The sequence below is a fragment of the Ascaphus truei genome, chromosome 13 (assembly GCF_040206685.1).
Source record: "Ascaphus truei isolate aAscTru1 chromosome 13, aAscTru1.hap1, whole genome shotgun sequence".
NCBI lineage: Eukaryota > Metazoa > Chordata > Amphibia > Anura > Ascaphidae > Ascaphus > Ascaphus truei.
In genome coordinates, this window is record NC_134495.1 from 2,567,909 (window position 1) to 2,587,315 (window position 19,407).

Genomic DNA, 19,407 nt, shown 5'->3' on the forward strand with positions numbered 1-19,407 from the left:
ACAAAGTTTACATTGGATTAGGTAGCAAGACATGGATTTAAATGTAATTCAAGAACAAAAGTTAATCAGTTGAATATATTTAAGAAATTGCATAGTTGACATGTGCTTGATTTGTTCAAATATATCTTTTTGACATTGTTTTTACCGTCCAACAATGTATTGAAAGGGCATGAGAAGAGGGTGGACAGTTTGTCCTAAATGAAACATCGTAGTTGAAAACAAAATAACTTGTTGGCTAGGAGATTTTAAAATGCTGAGCTGTGTTCAGTGTCTGTCCCTGCAAAGCAGGGGCCCTGTGATGACAACAAGGGAGGTCTGTAGCAAAAAATGTAAAATCTTTGCTCAGTTACTATGTATTTAGAAAACGGAGATTGAAGTACCCGTTAAACACTCCACTAATAAAGAGACATTTTTGCAGCAAAGAAAAGTGCGCCAAGACCCTTAGGTACGCCTATATAATTCTTCTTCTTTTTAAAGGGGTTTCATGTAAAGAAAAAAAAAGTTAACAGGATCGGATCCAAAATAATCCCCCTAAAATAAATTGGTAAAATGCATTAAATAAATGTAAAAAGTGTATGTGTATATGTACGCACACACTTGCATGCTCTCACACATATACACGTACCTGTTGTTCATTGTAATTACAATCCGTATTTGTTACAATGGATTAAAGCAGCAAAACAGGAAATCTTATGTTGTGGTTTTTTTTTTTATCCTGTATGTCGTATTAAATAATGCTTACTGCATTTTTTTTTAAATTATTATTATTCAACTCTTGATTATTATTTTTTAAATTTATTAAAAAAAATGTAATTGTTTTTTGACATTGAAAAGTACAGTAATGGGATAGGTGGGGGGTTACAAAATAAAGGAGGGGGGGTCATACTGCAAATTTTCTTCCACACAGATATGTAGAGTCGGTACAATCCTGATAATCAATATACAGGCAGTCCTCGGTTATCCAACACAATGCGTTACTCAAAATGGCGTTGTAAAGCGAAACACGTTTTCCCATAGGAACACTGTTTAAATGAAAGGTTCCGTTCCTTAAGGCATTTTTAACACTAAAATACACCAAATATTTTATGCAGGCAATAAGATATGCAGCACACACATACATTATATAGTGTATATACTGTATTATATATATAATATAACATAATAAATAATATATTATATAGTATAATATAATATTATATAGTATAATATTATATATATACGCTCTTACGACGCTTTGCAACATTGTTTATGTGAATATGTATATATACACACACATACACAACGTTGCAAAGCGTCTTAAGAGCGTTGGATAAGCCATTTTGGCGTTGTAAAAATGAATATAGGTATGCATTGCCTAGCGTTGGATAAGCCATTCGTTGTAAAGCGAAGCGTTGTAAAATGAGGACTGCCTGTATTTAACTTCAACCGAGTTTGTGAGGTATTAGTCAAACAACGGAAGACAATATCCTAACAGACACATGATGGCAGGGAGAGTGCGACCGACCCCCAGGCGGGTCACTAAGCCAAAATGGAGGTCTGTGTAAGAGGAGGCCGCCCCTTCGAGTGGAGGCTATCATATATCAGCCATGGTTGCAAGGTGTACTGGTATTTGGGGCATATATCCATAAGGATAGCAGTTAATTTCTCCATTTTGAGGGAGAACCAAATTGTGTGTTTGATGTAGGATAGCGTTGGTATGTCCGTCCTCAACCAGGTGGCCGCAATGGAACATCTCACCACTATTATAATACGAGAGGTCAGTTTGTTGGAGTTCTTATCTGCAACTCTCAATTGTTAATTTAAAAGACATGACCATGCGTCTAGAAGCAAGGGAAATCACGAGACTCTGCGCAAGTTTTTGGATTTTCTTCCCACGGGGAATTTTTGGATTTTCTTCCCACTCTGGCCACCACTTGTGGGTCTGTGACCACATTATTTAGGGCAGGTGGAAGATACTTCCGGGAACATCCAAGAGTTTTACTGCTGGTAAATACCACCTGCATAATACCTTTTTATAGGTATTTACTCTCATTGAAGTGCAAATGGAGCTTGTGGCAGCAGCCTCAAAAATATCTCCCCTCCCTCTCCAGACCTTGAAAACCCTGGAGGCTCAGGCCAGGGGGAATATCCGGTTTGGAAAAGATTGGGGTCATGATTAAGTTTTTGGTGGACAGGTGAAACCTCTCTTTATTCTTATCCCAGAGATTCATTGTATGGAAGATAGTGGGTAGGGTCTCTTTGGCAACCTGACCCTGTCCGTAAAATGGCCAAAGCAGGGAGTTTATATTGAGCGGGGACACTATTTCTGCCTCTTACACCACCCATCTCTTCATGTTAACTCTGGACTAGCGCAAAAGCTTTTGACTAAATTGGGCTGCTCTGTAATATGATTTAGACATGGTAAGGCTTAGCCTCCAGACGATCTGGGTTGGGAAAGGAGTGATTTTAGTGTTGAACCGGGTCCTACTTTAAAAAAAAAAAAAAAAACGGGTACTGGGTTATCCAGTTGGCACCTTCCTGGGAGTGGAGGAAGACGGTGGCAACATCTAGGCAGGTCAGCAAGGTCCTGTGGTGGTGGCAGCATCAGCAGTTTGTGTTCAGCCCGCGCGGGAGCTGCAGGACTCCATAGCAGTGTGAGCTGGGGAACCATGTGACCGGAGCAGAAGCGTTCCTATTGGACAGCAGCTGCAATAGTTGCAGCAGATATGGTGTGAGAAGGCATGCACATTTTTTTTTTTTTTTGGTTCAAATATAGTTTTGAGGTTGAGTTGCGTTTTTTGAGAATCCGTCTGGACCCGGGCTTTTGGATGGGTGAAGTTCTTTTATCACCTCTGAGCTACACTAACTGAAGAATTGATTGAAACTGAAAGGGAGCCATTAGGTTAGTCACACAATCGGCATTTTCACCCATTTGATTACAGAAGCACCGAACATTACCAACCTCGGTAAGACTGTAGCATTATACATTTGTCACATGCTGTACATATACAAATAAGAAAAAAAAGGGGGGGGTGTAGTATTGCTGCTTTAATGGGCTTTCTTAATTAGACATACAAAAATAGCAATGCACTAAAGACAATGGGGTGCATAGTTATATAGCTTGCTACATTATATCCAATCAAGCATAGCATTATTGGTTAGAGCAATGTCTGTTCAGCAAACCTAGCCCTTGGAATGTAACAAATGCAACATTGTTGGCTTGAAGTTGATTCACAGCAAGGTAACTTTAACATCATGTCATTTTCACAATCTGCCTCTTATATGAAACAAAGTAGTACAGCAGGGCCCCGCTTCTCGGCGCTCCGCTGATACGGCGGCACCGAGAAGGGGGCCGCCATGTTGAGTTTGAAATTGCGCATGCTGAGAACGGGCGGGTGCGCCCGGCCCGCAGACCGCAGGTCGCACACGCACAAAACGGCGAAAATGCCGGTTTGCGCATGCGCAGCACTGAAAATCGCCGGATCCGCTTTCCGGCGATTTTCACTATGCGGCGGGCCTCTGGAACAGAACCCGCCGTATACCCGGGGCCCCTGGAACAGAACCCGCCGTATACCCGGGCCTCTGGAACAGAACCCGCCGTATACCCGGGGCCCCTGGAACAGAACCCGCCGTATACCCGGGGCCCCTGGAACGGAACCCGCCGTATACCCGGGGCCCCTGGAACGGAACCCGCCGTATACCCGGGGCCCCTGGAACGGAACCCGCCGTATACCCGGGACCCCTGGAACGGAACCCGCCGTATACCCGGGGCCCCTGGACCGGAACCCGCCGTATACCCGGGGCCCCTGGAACGGAACCCGCCGTATACCCGGGGCCCCTGGAACGGAACCCGCCGTATACCCGGGGCCCCTGGAACGGAACCCGCCGTATACCCGGGGCCCCTGGAACGGAACCCGCCGTATACCCGGGGCCCTGGAACGGAACCCGCCGTATACCCGGGGCCCCTGGAACGGAACCCGCCGTATACCCGGGGCCCCTGGAACGGAACCCGCCGTATACCCGGGGCCCCTGGAACGGAACCCGCCGTATACCCGGGGCCCCTGGAACGGAACCCGCCGTATACCCGGGGCCCCTGGAACGGAACCTGCCGTATACCCGGGGCCCCTGGAACGGAACCCGCCGTATACCCGGGTCCCCTGGAACGGAACCCGCCGTATACCCGGGGCCCTGCTTTAGGCTGAAATCTGTTTACTTCATTGTGTATAATACCACTAGGAAACAGGTCAGGTTTTTTTTTTTCAGTTTAACGACATTTGCTTCTATTTTAATGTATTGTATAGGTACTGAAGCAAAATAACATGACTTGGTATATTTGTCATAATCTCCTCCTTAGGGAACTAATGACCAGCTATTTTGTACCAGTCTTTCAGCTGCAAGTATGACAATCATTGTTCGATTTATAAATTATTTCCATTGTAAAATGGGCATTTCACAAAGATATGATAATGAGTGATAGACACGGGATTGAGTCATACTTGTGGATTGCAGTTTTCAGTGTTAATTTTTAACGGGCGTTTACGTTTTTGTTTTTTTTTCCCCTGAGTTTTACTTTTCTTTGAAAAAATCAGTGTTGATGAGAACAAGAGGCAGGCAATTAGATTCTTAAAGTCAGAAGGGACACGGAGGTATCATATCAGAAGTATAAGGAATGTAACAAAAATTGCAAAAGGGGAATCAAATGATCAAAAATGTTAAATAAAAAAAGGATTGCAAAGTAAATCAACCCTAAAGTTCTTTACCTTAATAACAAAAAGATTAGAAAATAACATAAGATTCAAGGACTTCATTTCCACAGGCTCAGTACCACAAGAGTGGTGTAAAGCAGACGTGGTGCCTATATTTAAAAAGGGAGCTAGATCACAACCAGGGAATTAAAGACCTGTAAGCCCAAAATCAATGGTGGGGAAGCTACTTGAAGGTTTAGTACAGGATAATATTCAGGAATACCTACTGGAAAACAAAATTAGTAGTAATAGTCAGCATGGATTTATGAAGGATAGATCTTGCCAAACTAACCTTATTTGTTTCTTTGAGGTGTTAAGTAGGAATTTAGACCAGGGTAATGCAGTTGATGTGGTCTACTTAGATTTTGTAAAGGCAACTGATACGGTTCCACACGAGGTTAGTGTACAAAATAAAGCAAATTGGATTCTGTAAACATATTTGCACCTCGATTGAAAACTGGTTGAAGGACAGACAATAGAGCTTTGTTGTAAATGGAACTTTTTCAGGTTGGGCTAAAGTTGTGAGTGGAGTACCTCTGGGATCGGTACTGGAACCCCTGCTTTTTAACTTGTTTGTTACTGATCCTGAGGTTGGCATAGAGAGCAAAGTCTCCATCTTTGCTGATGATGCTAAATTGGGTAAGGTAGTAGAATCAGAGCAGGATGTAATTTCTCTCCAGGTGGACTTGGATAAACTTGAAATTTGGGCAGGAAAATGGCAGAGGAGGTTTAATACGGATAAATGTAAGGTTATGCATGTGGGGAAACAAGCATAAATAGCCAACTTACAAATTAAATGGGGATAAATTGTGGGAGTCCTTGATGGAGAAGGATTTAGGAGTGCTTGTAGACAGCAGGCTTAGCAATAGTGCCCAATGTCATGCAGTAGCTGCAAAGGCAAACAAGATCTTATCTTGCATTAAATGGGCAATGGATGGAATGGAAGTAAACCGAATTATGCCCCTTTACAAAGCATTCGTAAGACCACACCTTGAATATGGAGTACAATTTTGGGCACCACTCCATAGAAAAGACATTATGGAGCTAGAAAAAGTGCAGTCATCCCTTAAGGTTGAAGGAATGGAGATTTCACCAGCAACAAAGGAAAGGGTTCTTTACAGTAAGGGCAGTGCAAATGTGGAATTCATTACCCATGGAAACTGTGATGGCAGATACAATAGATATCTTCAAAGAAAGGTTGGACATCTTTTTAGAAAGGATAGGTATACAGGGATATACCAAATAAGTATACATGGGAAGGATGTTGAACCAGGGAGTAATCTGATTGCCAATATTTGGAGTCAGAAATTAATTTATTTTTCCCTTATGAGATGATATTTATTTATTTTTATTTATTTATAAAATATTTTACCAGGAAGTAATACATTGAGAGTTACCTCTCGTTTTCAAGTATGTCCTGGGCACAGAGTAAAACAAATAATACATGGTTACAAGTACAGTTACATAAATGAACAGGGTATACATTATACACAAGACATTGCGTGCACAGTTAAAGAAAATATATATTATGAGCGTATGAAACAGTTACAGACCAGGTTAAAATGTGAGACAGCCTTAGATTTGAAAGAACTTAAACTGGTGGTGGATGTGAGAGTCTCTGGTAGGTTGTTCCAGTTTTGGGGTGCACGGAAGGAGAAGGAGGAACGTCCGGATACTTTGTTGAGCCTTGGGACCATGAATAGTCTTTTGGAGTCTGATCTCAGGTGATAAGTGCTGCAAGTGGTAGGGGGAGGAGCTTGTTCAGGTAGCTGGGTAGCTTGTCCATGAAGAATTTAAAGGCAAGACAGGAAAGGTGAACTTTGTGCCTAGACTCTAGTGTGGACCAATCTAGTTCTTTGAGCATTTCGCAGTGATGTGTGTTGTAGTTGCATTGGAGAACAAAACGACAAATTGAATTGTAGAGGGTGTCAAGTTTGCTAAGGTGGGTTTGAGGTGCCGAGCCAGATATTTCACTGGGGGGGTTTTGTTTGCCTTCCTCTGATCAATATACCGAAAGTACAAATGTAGGGTAAAGTATCTGTTGTCTAAATTTAGCATTAGTTGGACATCTGTCTTTTTTCAACCTCATCTACTACAGTACTATGTAACTATGTACAAAATAGACACACATTTGAATTTGGTGTGGATCAGTGCACTTTTCTCTAGTTTCCATACTCCCTTGTGAAGCATTTGTCTCTGACCTGTGGTTTTGGTGCTACAAGACCTCAAATTTAATAGGAAATGATGCGTCTTTTCCAGTTTTGTAACGGTTTTAACAGAGTTCAAGATGATCGGTCGCTGTTTTTTTTTCGGTTAAAACTTAAAACCGGAATGCCTAGTTCAAACTAAATACTGAGGATCATAATTCATAAGAATTGGCAATAGGAACATCAAGAGCTGATTTTTAGAGACTAACATTTAACTGATTTAACTTCAATTTTGATCTTGTGAATGGCTATTAATAATATGGGCTTATTTTATGCAACTAAACAGTAATTAAATTAATATTTAAACATGTATTACAACCCCATCTATTGGAAGCAAAGGAATAGGTTGGACCAATGAGCAGCCAACCACTAATTTAAACTTTTGGGGCAGATTTCCTATTAATTATTGAATTTGTCTCCATCCCTAAGATCTGTTAATACTGTTGATCTAATTCGGAGTTGCTACATTGTTGCCCATCACACAACCCCAATAGAAATAGCTGTGTCACTGCACTGCAATTCAACAGCAACTCCTGTATGTATATGCAATTCTATTACTGAACCCTTGACCACAAAGCTCTGTCTGTGCACCTCAGTCCTGGTCTGCGTCATCCTCTGCTATGTCACAGCCTAGCACCGATAAACATGACTCATGCTGCGTATAAGAATAAGAAAAAAACAGCAATTTTCTATACCTTGGAGTTGGATCTGAGCTGTTTTTGCCTTTTTTTGCTTCTGCCTTTACAGGGACATTAAAGCTGGGAATATACTACTTACTGAGCCAGGTCAGGTAAAATTGGCAGATTTTGGCTCCGCATCCATAGCATCCCCTGCCAACTCCTTTGTGGGTACTCCATACTGGTAAGTGGCTTTATAAATCCTCAAACATGCATGCCTCCTATCACGAATATTAGCTCTTTCTAATCTCTTCAAATTCTTTGCAGAATGGGCGTGTAACACCTTCCCCTGCGTTTAATTTGTTAAATGTCTTCTGGGATCTATATGCACTTGAAAGACACTATCATAATTATAAGGCTCCTTGACCATTTATGGAGCAGCCAAGTATAGAGAAATGTAGTAAAATTCTTTTTTCATAATAATGTTGATTTGTCTCCTAGTTTTGTTTTTTTTCCCCTCCATTTTCTTTAAGCATTTAGTTGGCTTTATACTGTCTGTAAAGAAACTCTATATTGGAAGGAACCCTGTTTCTAAATGGTTAAAGAGGCAGTTCCACCTACAGCTGCACATAAACAAACAAAACAACTTTTTACCCCCTTTTGAAAATTGAGATTTCTTTTTAGCAGGGTCCATAACAACATCACATGTCCAAGCAAGTATTTGCTCTGCATTTAGCCAGCTTTCCTATCACGTCCATGAAAGAGAAACAGGAGAGAACTTCTCCTGTGGAAGGAGATAACTGGTCCTGCTTAATATCCAGTGACTTCACGAAAAAGGCTGTAGTGGCAGCGAAATGGGTAAAAGGAAGTAGGACTCCTCACAAATTTCATCTTGCCTTTGTTTTGAAGCCAATTGTAAAAATAAATGTAATGTCTGTGATTTAGGGCATTATTCACCCAGATAATATCCTTTAAACACTGCCCTGCCTTTTATTCATTTTGGTCCTAGGAGGGACAGAACTTTTAGCTTTTCTGCCACTGAATGGACATTACAATGAATTGTTCATTTTGATGCTGACCATTTCATCTTCATTAAGACGAAATGTGTACATTTAGCATTGTCAGGGCTACACAAGCCTTGCACTTTTATGTTGTAGTCTATATACTGTAGGACCAACTTTAAGGGGATCAAAAAGGGCCTAAAAATGCGTTTTACAATTGTTGTTTACCATTCTTTACATCACATCAATGCAATATGTATGGGAAAGGAGTTTGATGAGTCGGGTTTAGTTTTCATGTGGGATTATTATTTTTTCAAGATCTCCAATCTGATGTAATTTGTTCTGACTTGCAGGATGGCGCCCGAAGTTATTTTGGCTATGGACGAGGGACAGTATGATGGAAAGGTGGATATTTGGTCCCTTGGTATCACATGTATTGAGTTAGGTGAGAAAAACTATTCTATAGAAGTGTTCATTATTGAGGGATCTTGTTCTGTTAAGGTTGTCTGTAATTTGAGGAGCTATGGTACAACATATATGTGCATAAGTCTTAGATGGTATGGAAGCTGTTGCACAATTTATAATGGTTCTGAGTATTGGGGCCTTCACTTGTGCTACGGTATATAGTGGCATTGTTTGCACAATAACTTTGGTATGTCAATTGTAACTTTTTTCCAGTATTTGTTTTTCTTCATCCCGACAAGTTTCAGCAGTGCTCAAGTCGCCAAAATAAATCACAAATTCGGCAACTTTGCTATCTGCAAAATGTTTTGCACACTTTTATAGTTTCATGCAGTGTTTTAGATTTAATAGCAGCTTTCATGGAATGCATTCCCTGGACTGACCCTAGGAGATTAATATAATTGGATTATTTAGTATGACGACACTAAAGAGCTATTCATTTTAGCAGCAACACCTTGCTTGTTCTTTATGTTCCTGACCCCTCCCTCATGTTCCTCAACCTTATTCTCCTCTATGACTTCTTCCCTCACAGCTGAAAGGAAGCCTCCCCTTTTTAACATGAATGCAATGAGTGCCTTATATCACATAGCCCAGAATGAGTCCCCAACACTACAGTCAAATGAATGGTAAGTCCAATCTTGCTTTACAATTCTTTTCTTTTCCACGACACCTGTCTATTATTATTATTATTATTATTATTATTATTACCACTGTTATCGGAATTTGGAAAAAGCAACCTTGGTCTATCTTGCTCCTGCAAACGATGATAGAAAATACGATAGATGACCGTGCATTGTCTTTATGCAAAGTTTGCAGAACTTTTCCTTTTTGTGATAAACACCAAAGTGTTGTCTTTTTTCATCTGATATACATAGTTGGTCACTTTTTAAGGCAACTGAGACCATGTATATGTGTCTCTTTGCTTGCAAGAAAGTCAAAATAAGATGATACTTGGTTTCACTATCACTTATGCGATTTTGGTGCGAGCCAGTAACTGATTTCTGTTGTATGTAAACTTTTTGTCTTCATTTTGTTAACAAATCGACAAAATACTTAAAAATCCAAATACTTTTCCTCTGACCTATTTTAATTGATTTTTCAGGTAGTTACAGAGGGGAAAAAAACCTATAACCAAGTACATCCACAGTAATGCAATTTGTAAAAAACATTCTACAGAGTGCTGCACTTTGTATCTATAATAATCGCACATGTATGTCTAGTCCCTGAAAGCTTTTTCATCATAAAATAATAATGTTAATTACCCACACACAGGTCCCTGCTTTTCGGGCTCTTTAACCCACAGTAAAAACCACACGGGGATTCCTTTCAAATGTCTACACACCTTACTATCGCATTTTAGGTGGTCATTTCAAATATTTGATTTGTCTTTAGGGTAACTGTTCAATGAATTTGCTTTAGGATATTTTAGCCTATAGAGTTGATCAGAAGAGTCTTGTAGCATAGTTTAAAGTTGGTTCTAGTTACAGATGTCAACACAAAGCTTCTCTTCAGTCGGCTTGTGTTGTCTTCTGTTATACTCGGTCTGTTGTGGGATTGACAACATTAAACTCCTTTTTGGGGCAACTTGAAAATGCAAGAAGTTAAAAAGGGGGGAGAGAATGTAAAGCATAGTTGGGATTCTATTGATCTAATTGCATGCTTTACTTTTCTTAAATTGCCTAGTTTGGAGTGAAGAAATGTAATACTAATTTAATGTATCCTGTTGTATTTTAACTCCCAGTGCCTGCCTACTATATTACAAGAAGCCAGGGGACTTTCCCTGGTACTTTAGGAACTTTGGTAATACACCTGGTGTCCCAGAATGTTACAACCAGGAACAAAATACACATACGTTAAGATTTAAAAAAAAAAAAAAAAATGTACGTCTTGGAAGTTGCAGCTTACTTGTTTTGCACCCTTATTGGCAATATGGTGCTTCAGTAGCTCAACCATAGGGGTGCAAGGGTGCATTTGCACCCCCCAAAAATGTGGGCTTGCAGAGGAGGAGGACGGCAGGAGGGAGGTCCCCTCCCACCTCTACAGGGAGCTGTAGTCCTGCTCCTAATGTAATGCCACAACTTAGAAAGGCAGCAGGACCACAAGTCCCAGAATCCCTTGAGTATACGACCCCAAGAATAAAGTCACATGGCAGGCAGCAGCCATTCAGTGCAGAAGCTGCCTGCCATGTGACCTTCTGTAATCGTTCCCTAGGAAGGTCTTGCACCCCCTGTCTCTCTCCTGCACCCACGACGCTCTTACCCCCTCTCCTGCACCCACTATCCCTCTCTCTTTGACCACTGCCCCTTTCTGTCTGTCCACTGCCAACTCACCAGCACCCACTGCCCCTATCCTGCACCCATGACCCCATCTGTCTCTCTCACTCATGCAGCCACTGACCCTCTCCCGCTCTGTCACGTCTTCCAGAACCCACTGCCCTTCTGTCTGCCCACTGGCCTCTCTTCCTCCTCTATCTCTCCTGAACTCCCGGCCACGTGTCTCTGCCCACTGCCCCTTTCTCTGTCTCTCTCTATCATGTAACCACTGCCCTCTGTTATTTTTAGATTTATAAAAACATAAGGAGTAAACGAGGATGATGTTTTTAAGATGCTATCAAAAAATAAAAGGAACTAAGAAAGTGGTGCAGGAAGGAGGGGTTTGGGTTTTTGGAGCACTGGGACTCCTTTTCTGAGAGGTGCCATCTATATTCTAGGGACGGATTGCACCTCAATGAAGAGGGATCTTCTGTGCTAGGGGGGAGAATGCTAAAAAGGTTGGAGGAGATTTTAAACTAGGATGGAGGGGGGAGGGGAATGAAACAGACAATGAACTAAATGGAATAGATGAGGATACAAGGTGGTATGGAGGTAGAATGGGGGCAAGTGCAAGTTTGACAAGCAGTGAGACACCCATAGTAAATACAGATAATACTAGAAAACTTCTAAAGACTAAACAAAGTGGGCGCAGAAAGGCAGGAGCAGATAAGATAATAGTACAGGCTGAAAAAAACCTGAAATGCATGCTTGCTAATGCAAGAAGCCTGACAGATAAAATGGGGGAGCTTGAATTAATAGCTGCAAGGGAGCAGTATGATACCATAGGCATTATTGAAACATGGTGGGATGAAACTCATGACTGGACAGTTAATTTAGATGGTTATTCTCTTTTTCGGAAGGATCGAACAAATAGAATATGTTTATATTTTAAACCGGATCTAAAACCTATTATAAGGGATGATGTCTATGAAGGGAATGATGAAAATGTAGAGACTTTGTGGATAAAAATTAGCAGTGGAGGTAAAAGTATAAAGAAAATGTTTGTGGGAATATGCTATAAACCACCAAATATCTGTGAGATTGAGGAAGCTAAAATACTTTTGCAAATGGAGAAGGCATCAAAACTGGGTCATGTTTGCATAATGGGGGATTTTAATTATCCAGACATAGACTGGGACAATGAGATTAGCGTTACAACAAAAGGGAACAGGTTTTTGGGGGTGTTTAAAGACAATTATATGACCTAAATTATTGAGGAACCAACCAGGAGAGGGGCAGTTCTGGATTTGGTCATATCAAACAATGTAGAAGTAATAACAAATATTCAAGTCCTGGAACATTTGTGTAACAGTGATCATAACATGGTCTCATTTGAAATAAATTATCAAAAAACAGATTACTTGGGTTCAACAAAGACCTTCAACTTTGGAAAGGCAGATTTTAATAAACTGAGGTCTAATCTAGTAGTAATACAACGGGTTGATGTTTTTGCAGGGAAAAATGTAGAAGATAAATGGGCAGTCTTTAAAACATTGTTAGAAAAGCACACTTCTCAGTGTATACCCTTGGGTAATAAGTATTAAAGAAATAAGTCGAAACCAATGTGGCTAAATAAACAGGTAGGGGAGGAAATGGACAAGAAGAGGAAGGCGTTTAGATTCTTTGTCAGAAGGGACAGAGACATCGTATCAGAATTATAAGGAATGTAACAAAAATTGCAAAAGGGCAATCAAATTAGCAAAAATGGATAATTAAAAAAGGATTGCAATAGAAAGTAAGATCAACCCTAAAAAAATCTTTAAGTACCTTAATAACAAAATAATGAGAAAATAAAATATAGGACCCTTTCAGTGTGAGATGGGTAGGCAGATTATTGGAGATAAGAAAAAGCTGAGGTATTAAACAAATTCTTTGCCTCTGTGTTTACCAGGGAAGAATCAAGTTCAATAGTAGTGCCGCAGGAGGAAGCCACAACCTCCATATTAATTAACAATTGGTTAACTGAGGAAGAAGTTCATAAGCGACTTGAAAAAATTAAAGTAAATAAGGCACCTGGCCCCGATGGCATACATCCAAGAGTTCTCAAGAAGTTAAGCATAGTAATAGCAAAACCATTATATTTAATATTCAATTACTCTATTTCCACAGGCTCAGTACCACAAGATTGGCGTAAAGCAGATGTGGTGCCTATATTTAAAAAGGGAGCTAGATCACAACCGGGAAATTACAGACCTGTAATTCTGACTTCAATAGTAGGGAAACTACTTGAAGGTTTAATACGGGATAATATTCAGGAATACCTAATGGAAAATAAAATTATTAGTAATAGTCAGCATGGATTTATGAAAGATAGATCTTGCCAAACTAACCTTATTTGTTTCTTTGAGGAGGTAAGTAGGAATCTAGACCCGGGTAATGCCGTTGATGTGGTCTACTTAGATTTTGCAAAGGCTTTTGATACGGTTTCACACAAGAGGTTGGTGTACTAAATAAAGAAAGTTGGACTCAGTAATAATATATGCACCTGGATTGAAAACTGGTTAAAGGACAGACAACAGAGGGTTGTCATAAATGGAACTTTTTCAGGTTGGGCTAAAGTCGTGAGTGGAGTACCTCAGGGATCGGTACTGGGACCCCTGCTTTTTAACTTGTTTATTAATGACCTTGAGGTTGGGATCGAGAGCAAAGTCTCCATCTTTGCTGATGATACTAAATTGTGTAAGGTAATAGAATCAGAGCAGGGTGTAATTTCTCTTCAGAAGGACTTGGAGAGACTGGAAACGTGGGCAGGTAAATGGCAGATGAGGTTTAATACAGATAAATGTAAAGTTATGCATTTGGGATACAAGAATAAAAAGGCGACTTACAAATTAAATGGAGATATATTGGGGGAATCCTTGATGGAGAAGGATTTAGGAGTGCTTGTAGACAGCAGGCTTAGCAATAGTGCCCAATGTCATGCAGTAGCTGCAAAGGCAAACAAGATCTTACCTTGCATCAAACGGGCAATGGATGGAAGGGAAGTAAACATAATTATGCCCTTACCCTTACCACGTGGAGCATCCAATCGGACGGGCGATTTCCGTGGCTCTGGTTGTATATTTTATAATATATATTTTATAATATCTATTAGAATTGCTTTGATCATTACAGTGTTGAGCGCCACTGATATAACTTCTTTTCCACTTCTATAGCCTGACTAGGGGTCAGGGTTATATCACCGGCTGCCAGCTCACTGTGGGATATAGCGCTACCTATTTGTTTTTTCTACCATAATTATGCCCCTTTACAAAGCATTAGTAAGACCACACCTTGAATATGGAGTACAATTTTGGGCACCAATCCTAAGAAAAGACATTATGGAACTAGAGAGAGTGCAGAGAAGAGCCACCAAATTAATAAAGGGGATGGACATTCTAACTTATGAGGAGAGGCTAGCTAAATTAGATTTATTTACATTAGAAAAGAAGCATCTAAGAGGGGATATGATAACTATATACAAATACTGTATATTCAGGGACAATACAAGGAGCTTTCAAAAGAACTATTCATCCCACGGGCAGTACAAAGGACTCTGGGCCATCCCTTAAGGTTGGAGGAAAGGAAATTTCACCAGCAACAAAGGAAAGGGTTCTTTACAGTAAGGGCAGTTAAAATGTGGAATTCATTACCCATGGAGACTGTGATGGCAGATACAATAGATTTGTTCAAAAAAAGGTTGGACATCTTTTTAGATGGGAAAGGTGTTCAGGGATATACCAAATAAGTATACATGGGAAGGATGTTGATCCAGGGATTAATCCGATTGCCAATTCTTGGAGTCAGAAAGGAATACATTTTTCCCCTTAATGGGGTTTTTTGTTTGCCTTCCTCTGGATCAATAAGTAAGTATAGATATAGGATAAAGTATCTGTTGTCTAAATTTAGTATAGGTTGAACTTGATGGACGTACGTCTTTTTTCAACCTCACCCCTTCTATGTAACTATGTATCTAGACTTCGCTTTGTAAATTGAAATAGTAGTTTATTATTTTGTGTGCAATAATAAATACATATAGCTGATATGCTGTACATGGATTTATTTATTTGCAAAACAAAAACTTTGCACCCCCCTATATGAATTTCTGGTTGTGCCCCTGTGGTGATCATATTGCTATTTTCCCATTCAGGACTGGCTCATTCAGGGGATTTGTGGACTACTGCTTGCAGAAAATACCTCAGGAACGACCTACATCAGCAGAGCTGCTGCGGGTAATATTTAGTTTCCTCTTTGAGTTTCAAACTGCATCATAAACATATTTACTCATTTTGTTTGGGTAAGCAGCAGCTGGGCTGGAAATGGGGCTTTGGTCAGTAGCGCAGAATGAACCACTAGAATAAGACTGAAGCTGTGATTATTAGTCCTTTTTGCTTCAGAAAAGGCCAGGTACAAATTGCATGTTGGCCCCTGAAGCAACAGACACGGTATAAATGTTGCTTTTTCTTTTAATTTAAGTTTTTAAATTGTGTCCTTGGGATGCATAATTTTTTAAAATTCTACTTTGTTTTCTGCATGATTTACCGTTTATGCTATTCAGCAGACCATTCCCGTTAGACCTCTTTTTTAAAAGAAACATTGCATTTGCCTAATTACAGTGATCTAACTTTGTCATCACAGATAACTGCCTAAACTCCCAAAGCAGTTACTGGACAGTGTAACACTTTTTGTACACACACTAACATGCACTTATCACAACTGTTGCGTTGCCTAGGACTAGCTGTACTGTGTGTGTAAATCAGTGCTAACTGTTTCAATTTGCTATCCACTAAGACAGCGGTGCACAAACTGTGTGTGTGTGTGTGTGTGTGTGTGTGTGTATATATATATATAAATATATATATATATATATATATATATATACACTCTGTGCCCAGGACATACTTGAAAACGAGAGGTAACTCTCAATGTATTACTTCCTTGTAAAATATTTTATAAATATATATATATATATACAATCTCATTTAACTCAGAATAGACACGTTATTTATGTAAGCTTTTTAAGAGCTTTCAAATCCATGTGGGACTTGGGTGTAAAAATCCTGGCACAGTTCCCTTTGTGTGTGTGCGGTACTACACGGCTTCATCCCAGCTCTTACTTTGCTCTTTGGTTACCCTTGGTGCACCCACAGATAATCACTTAACAGGCTCATAGGTTTAGGATATTTGTTTCTGGGTAGTTGATTCATGTGTCTGCCAATCCTTTCGCTCTCTAGTAAAAGGTTCATTACAGTTTTACCTTGATGCACAATACGTGTCACTTTAGCATGTAGCAAGAACAGCAAACCTTTTGTGAAATGTTTAAGCAAGACTTTTTTTTTTTTTTTTTTAACTTTTAGCACTGAATGCTGCATAAACGTCCACCTTCCAGTTTCAAACCTAGCTCAGTGCACTATATCTGGGGTGGCCAACTTGTGTCCTGCGACGGCATTTGCTGTGGCCCTGCCTGATGAAAGTGCAAAAAGACAAATCCATATAGGAACAATACGAAATCCTTAATATTCATAAATTTCCCGTCTTGTTTTTTCATTTTAACATACATTTTGAAAATTAAAACAATTTTAATTACTTCTTTAACAATTAAACAAAATTAAATAAATTGAAATTAAATGTAATTTATTCCCACGTTTGCTTTGTGAGTAGGCATTTTCGGCAATTAAATTTATTAAAAATAAGTACAGATCTGTATTGGCAGTCACTCATGTGGGCGCAGTCTGTTTCTGTTATCCATCTTGCAAATCCATCTTAATATTGAGAAACTGATAACTGAAATGCAGGCTCAGAAATCATATTGAGACATTTTACATTCAGTTTATTTTTATTAGTATTTAAAGTTTTTTTTGTCGTCTCTTCAATTTTTTTAAATTATTTTAATGTTTTTATTATCCTTGTTTATTTTTGACATTATTTAGTTTAAGTTTAGCTATTCATTTAAATCGGATTTAATCAGAGCAATAGGAAAGCAGCACGCCTGAAAAAAAGGTTGGCCCCCTTGCACTAAAAAGAATTTCCTATACTTACAGCAGCACTACAGGTTTCAGTTTTTCTTTTATTTATTTATACAAGAATAAGCAGGGGTCTCCGGAACTGAACTGCATTCATTTCAGCTCCAGGTACCCCCTGCTTCCAGAGATACCTCCGAAAGGGGTGCCGGCATGTTTAAATGTCCCTCGTCACACGGACCAATAGGAAGCCACAAGGGTTGACGTCACCGTTTCCTATTGGCCTGTACAATGCTGGGCATTTAAGCCGCCTTTATGTTGGCCCCAACAAGCGCCATCGGAGCTGCTACCTGCAGAAATACTGGCACCCTCTACCAAGATATCTTGGGAAACAGGGGGTACCTGGTGCTAAAATTAACGCAGTTCAACTCTGGAGACCCCTGCTTCAATCATGTAAATAAAACAAATTAAGAACTGCAACTTGGAGTGCAGTTTTAATTCTCTATAAATGATCGTACCGTTCCCTGCTTATCCATTTCAGAAAAGAAACACACTACTGAAGTGAAGACGGAGCATTTTTTTGCTTAGGTTAACTGAAGGCAAAACTCAAATATAACCTCTAATAATCAAAGAAAAAAAACCACTAAATGAAAACCGACGAAAAAATACTAAACAAATAATTTCAATTTCATTTTTATTTCCAAACGTAATCATTTTGGGAGAATTGCAGAGCAATGCATTAACGTGACCCACCAATTCTGTTTATACATTGAGTTCAGAATACAGATAGGCCTCTGTGCACCAAGCCAAATAATACCGCCTATCTTCTCAAAGGGTTCTGTCCCTTCATTGGGGGACCGAACTGCACAATCATTTGCACTTGTCTATCAAAGGAAGGAAAACAAAATTAGAAATGTAAATAAATAATCCTACAAAATTGTAATCTCCAAGCGACCTTTATGAATGCTTTGGAGTGTTTGTTTAACCCATCCCTCAATAAAAGGGTTGTTCTTTGTGTTTGCATGTGTGCATTGTCTACAACTCGGCACTGATAATAGGCCATAGGATTTGAGGATTATTTATTCTTCCTTTCCTGAAATTTGAGATGAGATATTTTTTTTATGTGCTGCAATGTATATTATTGAAGATCATTATCAGATAATTTGCAATGTATATTATTGAAGATCATTAGCAGGTAATTCTTTAACAGTCTTGTGTTCACTCTTCTGCTCCGTTATATAATGAGGTGTAGGCCCAAATTGATGTTAAACATTTAAAACAAAAAAGTTTTTTATACTTGTTTGTATGTTAAATCTTTTTCAGTTCATTTAAAAAAAGAAAAAACAATCGGCTATTGTTAATGAATACGACATTTATTCTCTTACTGTTGTGTTTTTTGGTAACAGGTCTCAATACGGGCAAAAAAGTAATAATAAACCAATGATATCCTGATGTGGTATTTTTCATAAACTATTTTGTGTGACTTGCACTAAAATAGAAATATGAAAGTCGCAAAAAAAATTAATAAATGTAAACGGTAAAGTAAGCAGAAAGAAAAAACATTTTTCAGCTGAAAAATAATTAATTGACCAAGTGTTGTGAATTCACACCATCCTGACAAGTCAAAATATGTAGCACTGTGGTGAACTTTTAGCTTTTGCTGACATTTTTTCACAAACACAAAAATTGAAACGCAAACGTGAACAATGGTAGGTTTTTAACTTTGTCCATGCACCATCATTTTATGGTTATATATTTAATTAGTAAAAATGTAATTAAACCAGCAATCACACCCCCCCCCAAAAGTATATATAATATATAGAACAATAAAAAGTCTGCAGCACTCACTGAAGTAGTATATACATGTAGAAAAAGAGGAGCTTGATAAAAGACCGAGAGGTCTGAAATGTCGCTCACTTTTTCTACTTGTTCATCCTTTTTTATGTAACTGATGTAATTCATTTTTTCTACATTTATATACTACTTCATTGAGTGTTGCAGACTTTTGTATTGTTGGTCTACTTTATTTGGAGCTGGATGGTGGTCCTGATTTCACTGCATGCACCCTGCCGCAAGTTAAGTACTTTTTCGATTTCCTCTGTGTATCCTATACTATTGAGTGTCCTGTACATCTGTTTGATTTAT

General features: G+C 39.2%; 1 protein-coding gene across 17 annotated transcripts in view; it reads left to right on the plus strand.

Annotated features, from left to right (window-relative positions):
- TAOK3 (TAO kinase 3) overlaps window positions 1-19,407 on the plus strand; it is a 159,737-nt gene that overhangs the window by 88,725 nt on the left and 51,605 nt on the right. For all 17 annotated transcript variants that reach the window (XR_012787695.1, XR_012787697.1, XM_075568080.1 and 14 more), the window contains 4 exons: window positions 7,679-7,792; window positions 8,903-8,994; window positions 9,544-9,637; window positions 15,453-15,534. Coding sequence is in view for 15 of the 17 variants with exons in the window: in XM_075568080.1 (XP_075424195.1) it covers window positions 7,679-7,792; window positions 8,903-8,994; window positions 9,544-9,637; window positions 15,453-15,534 (382 nt within the window). In the remaining 2 variants the exon portion in view is untranslated. The remainder of the gene's footprint in view (window positions 1-7,678; window positions 7,793-8,902; window positions 8,995-9,543; window positions 9,638-15,452; window positions 15,535-19,407) is intronic.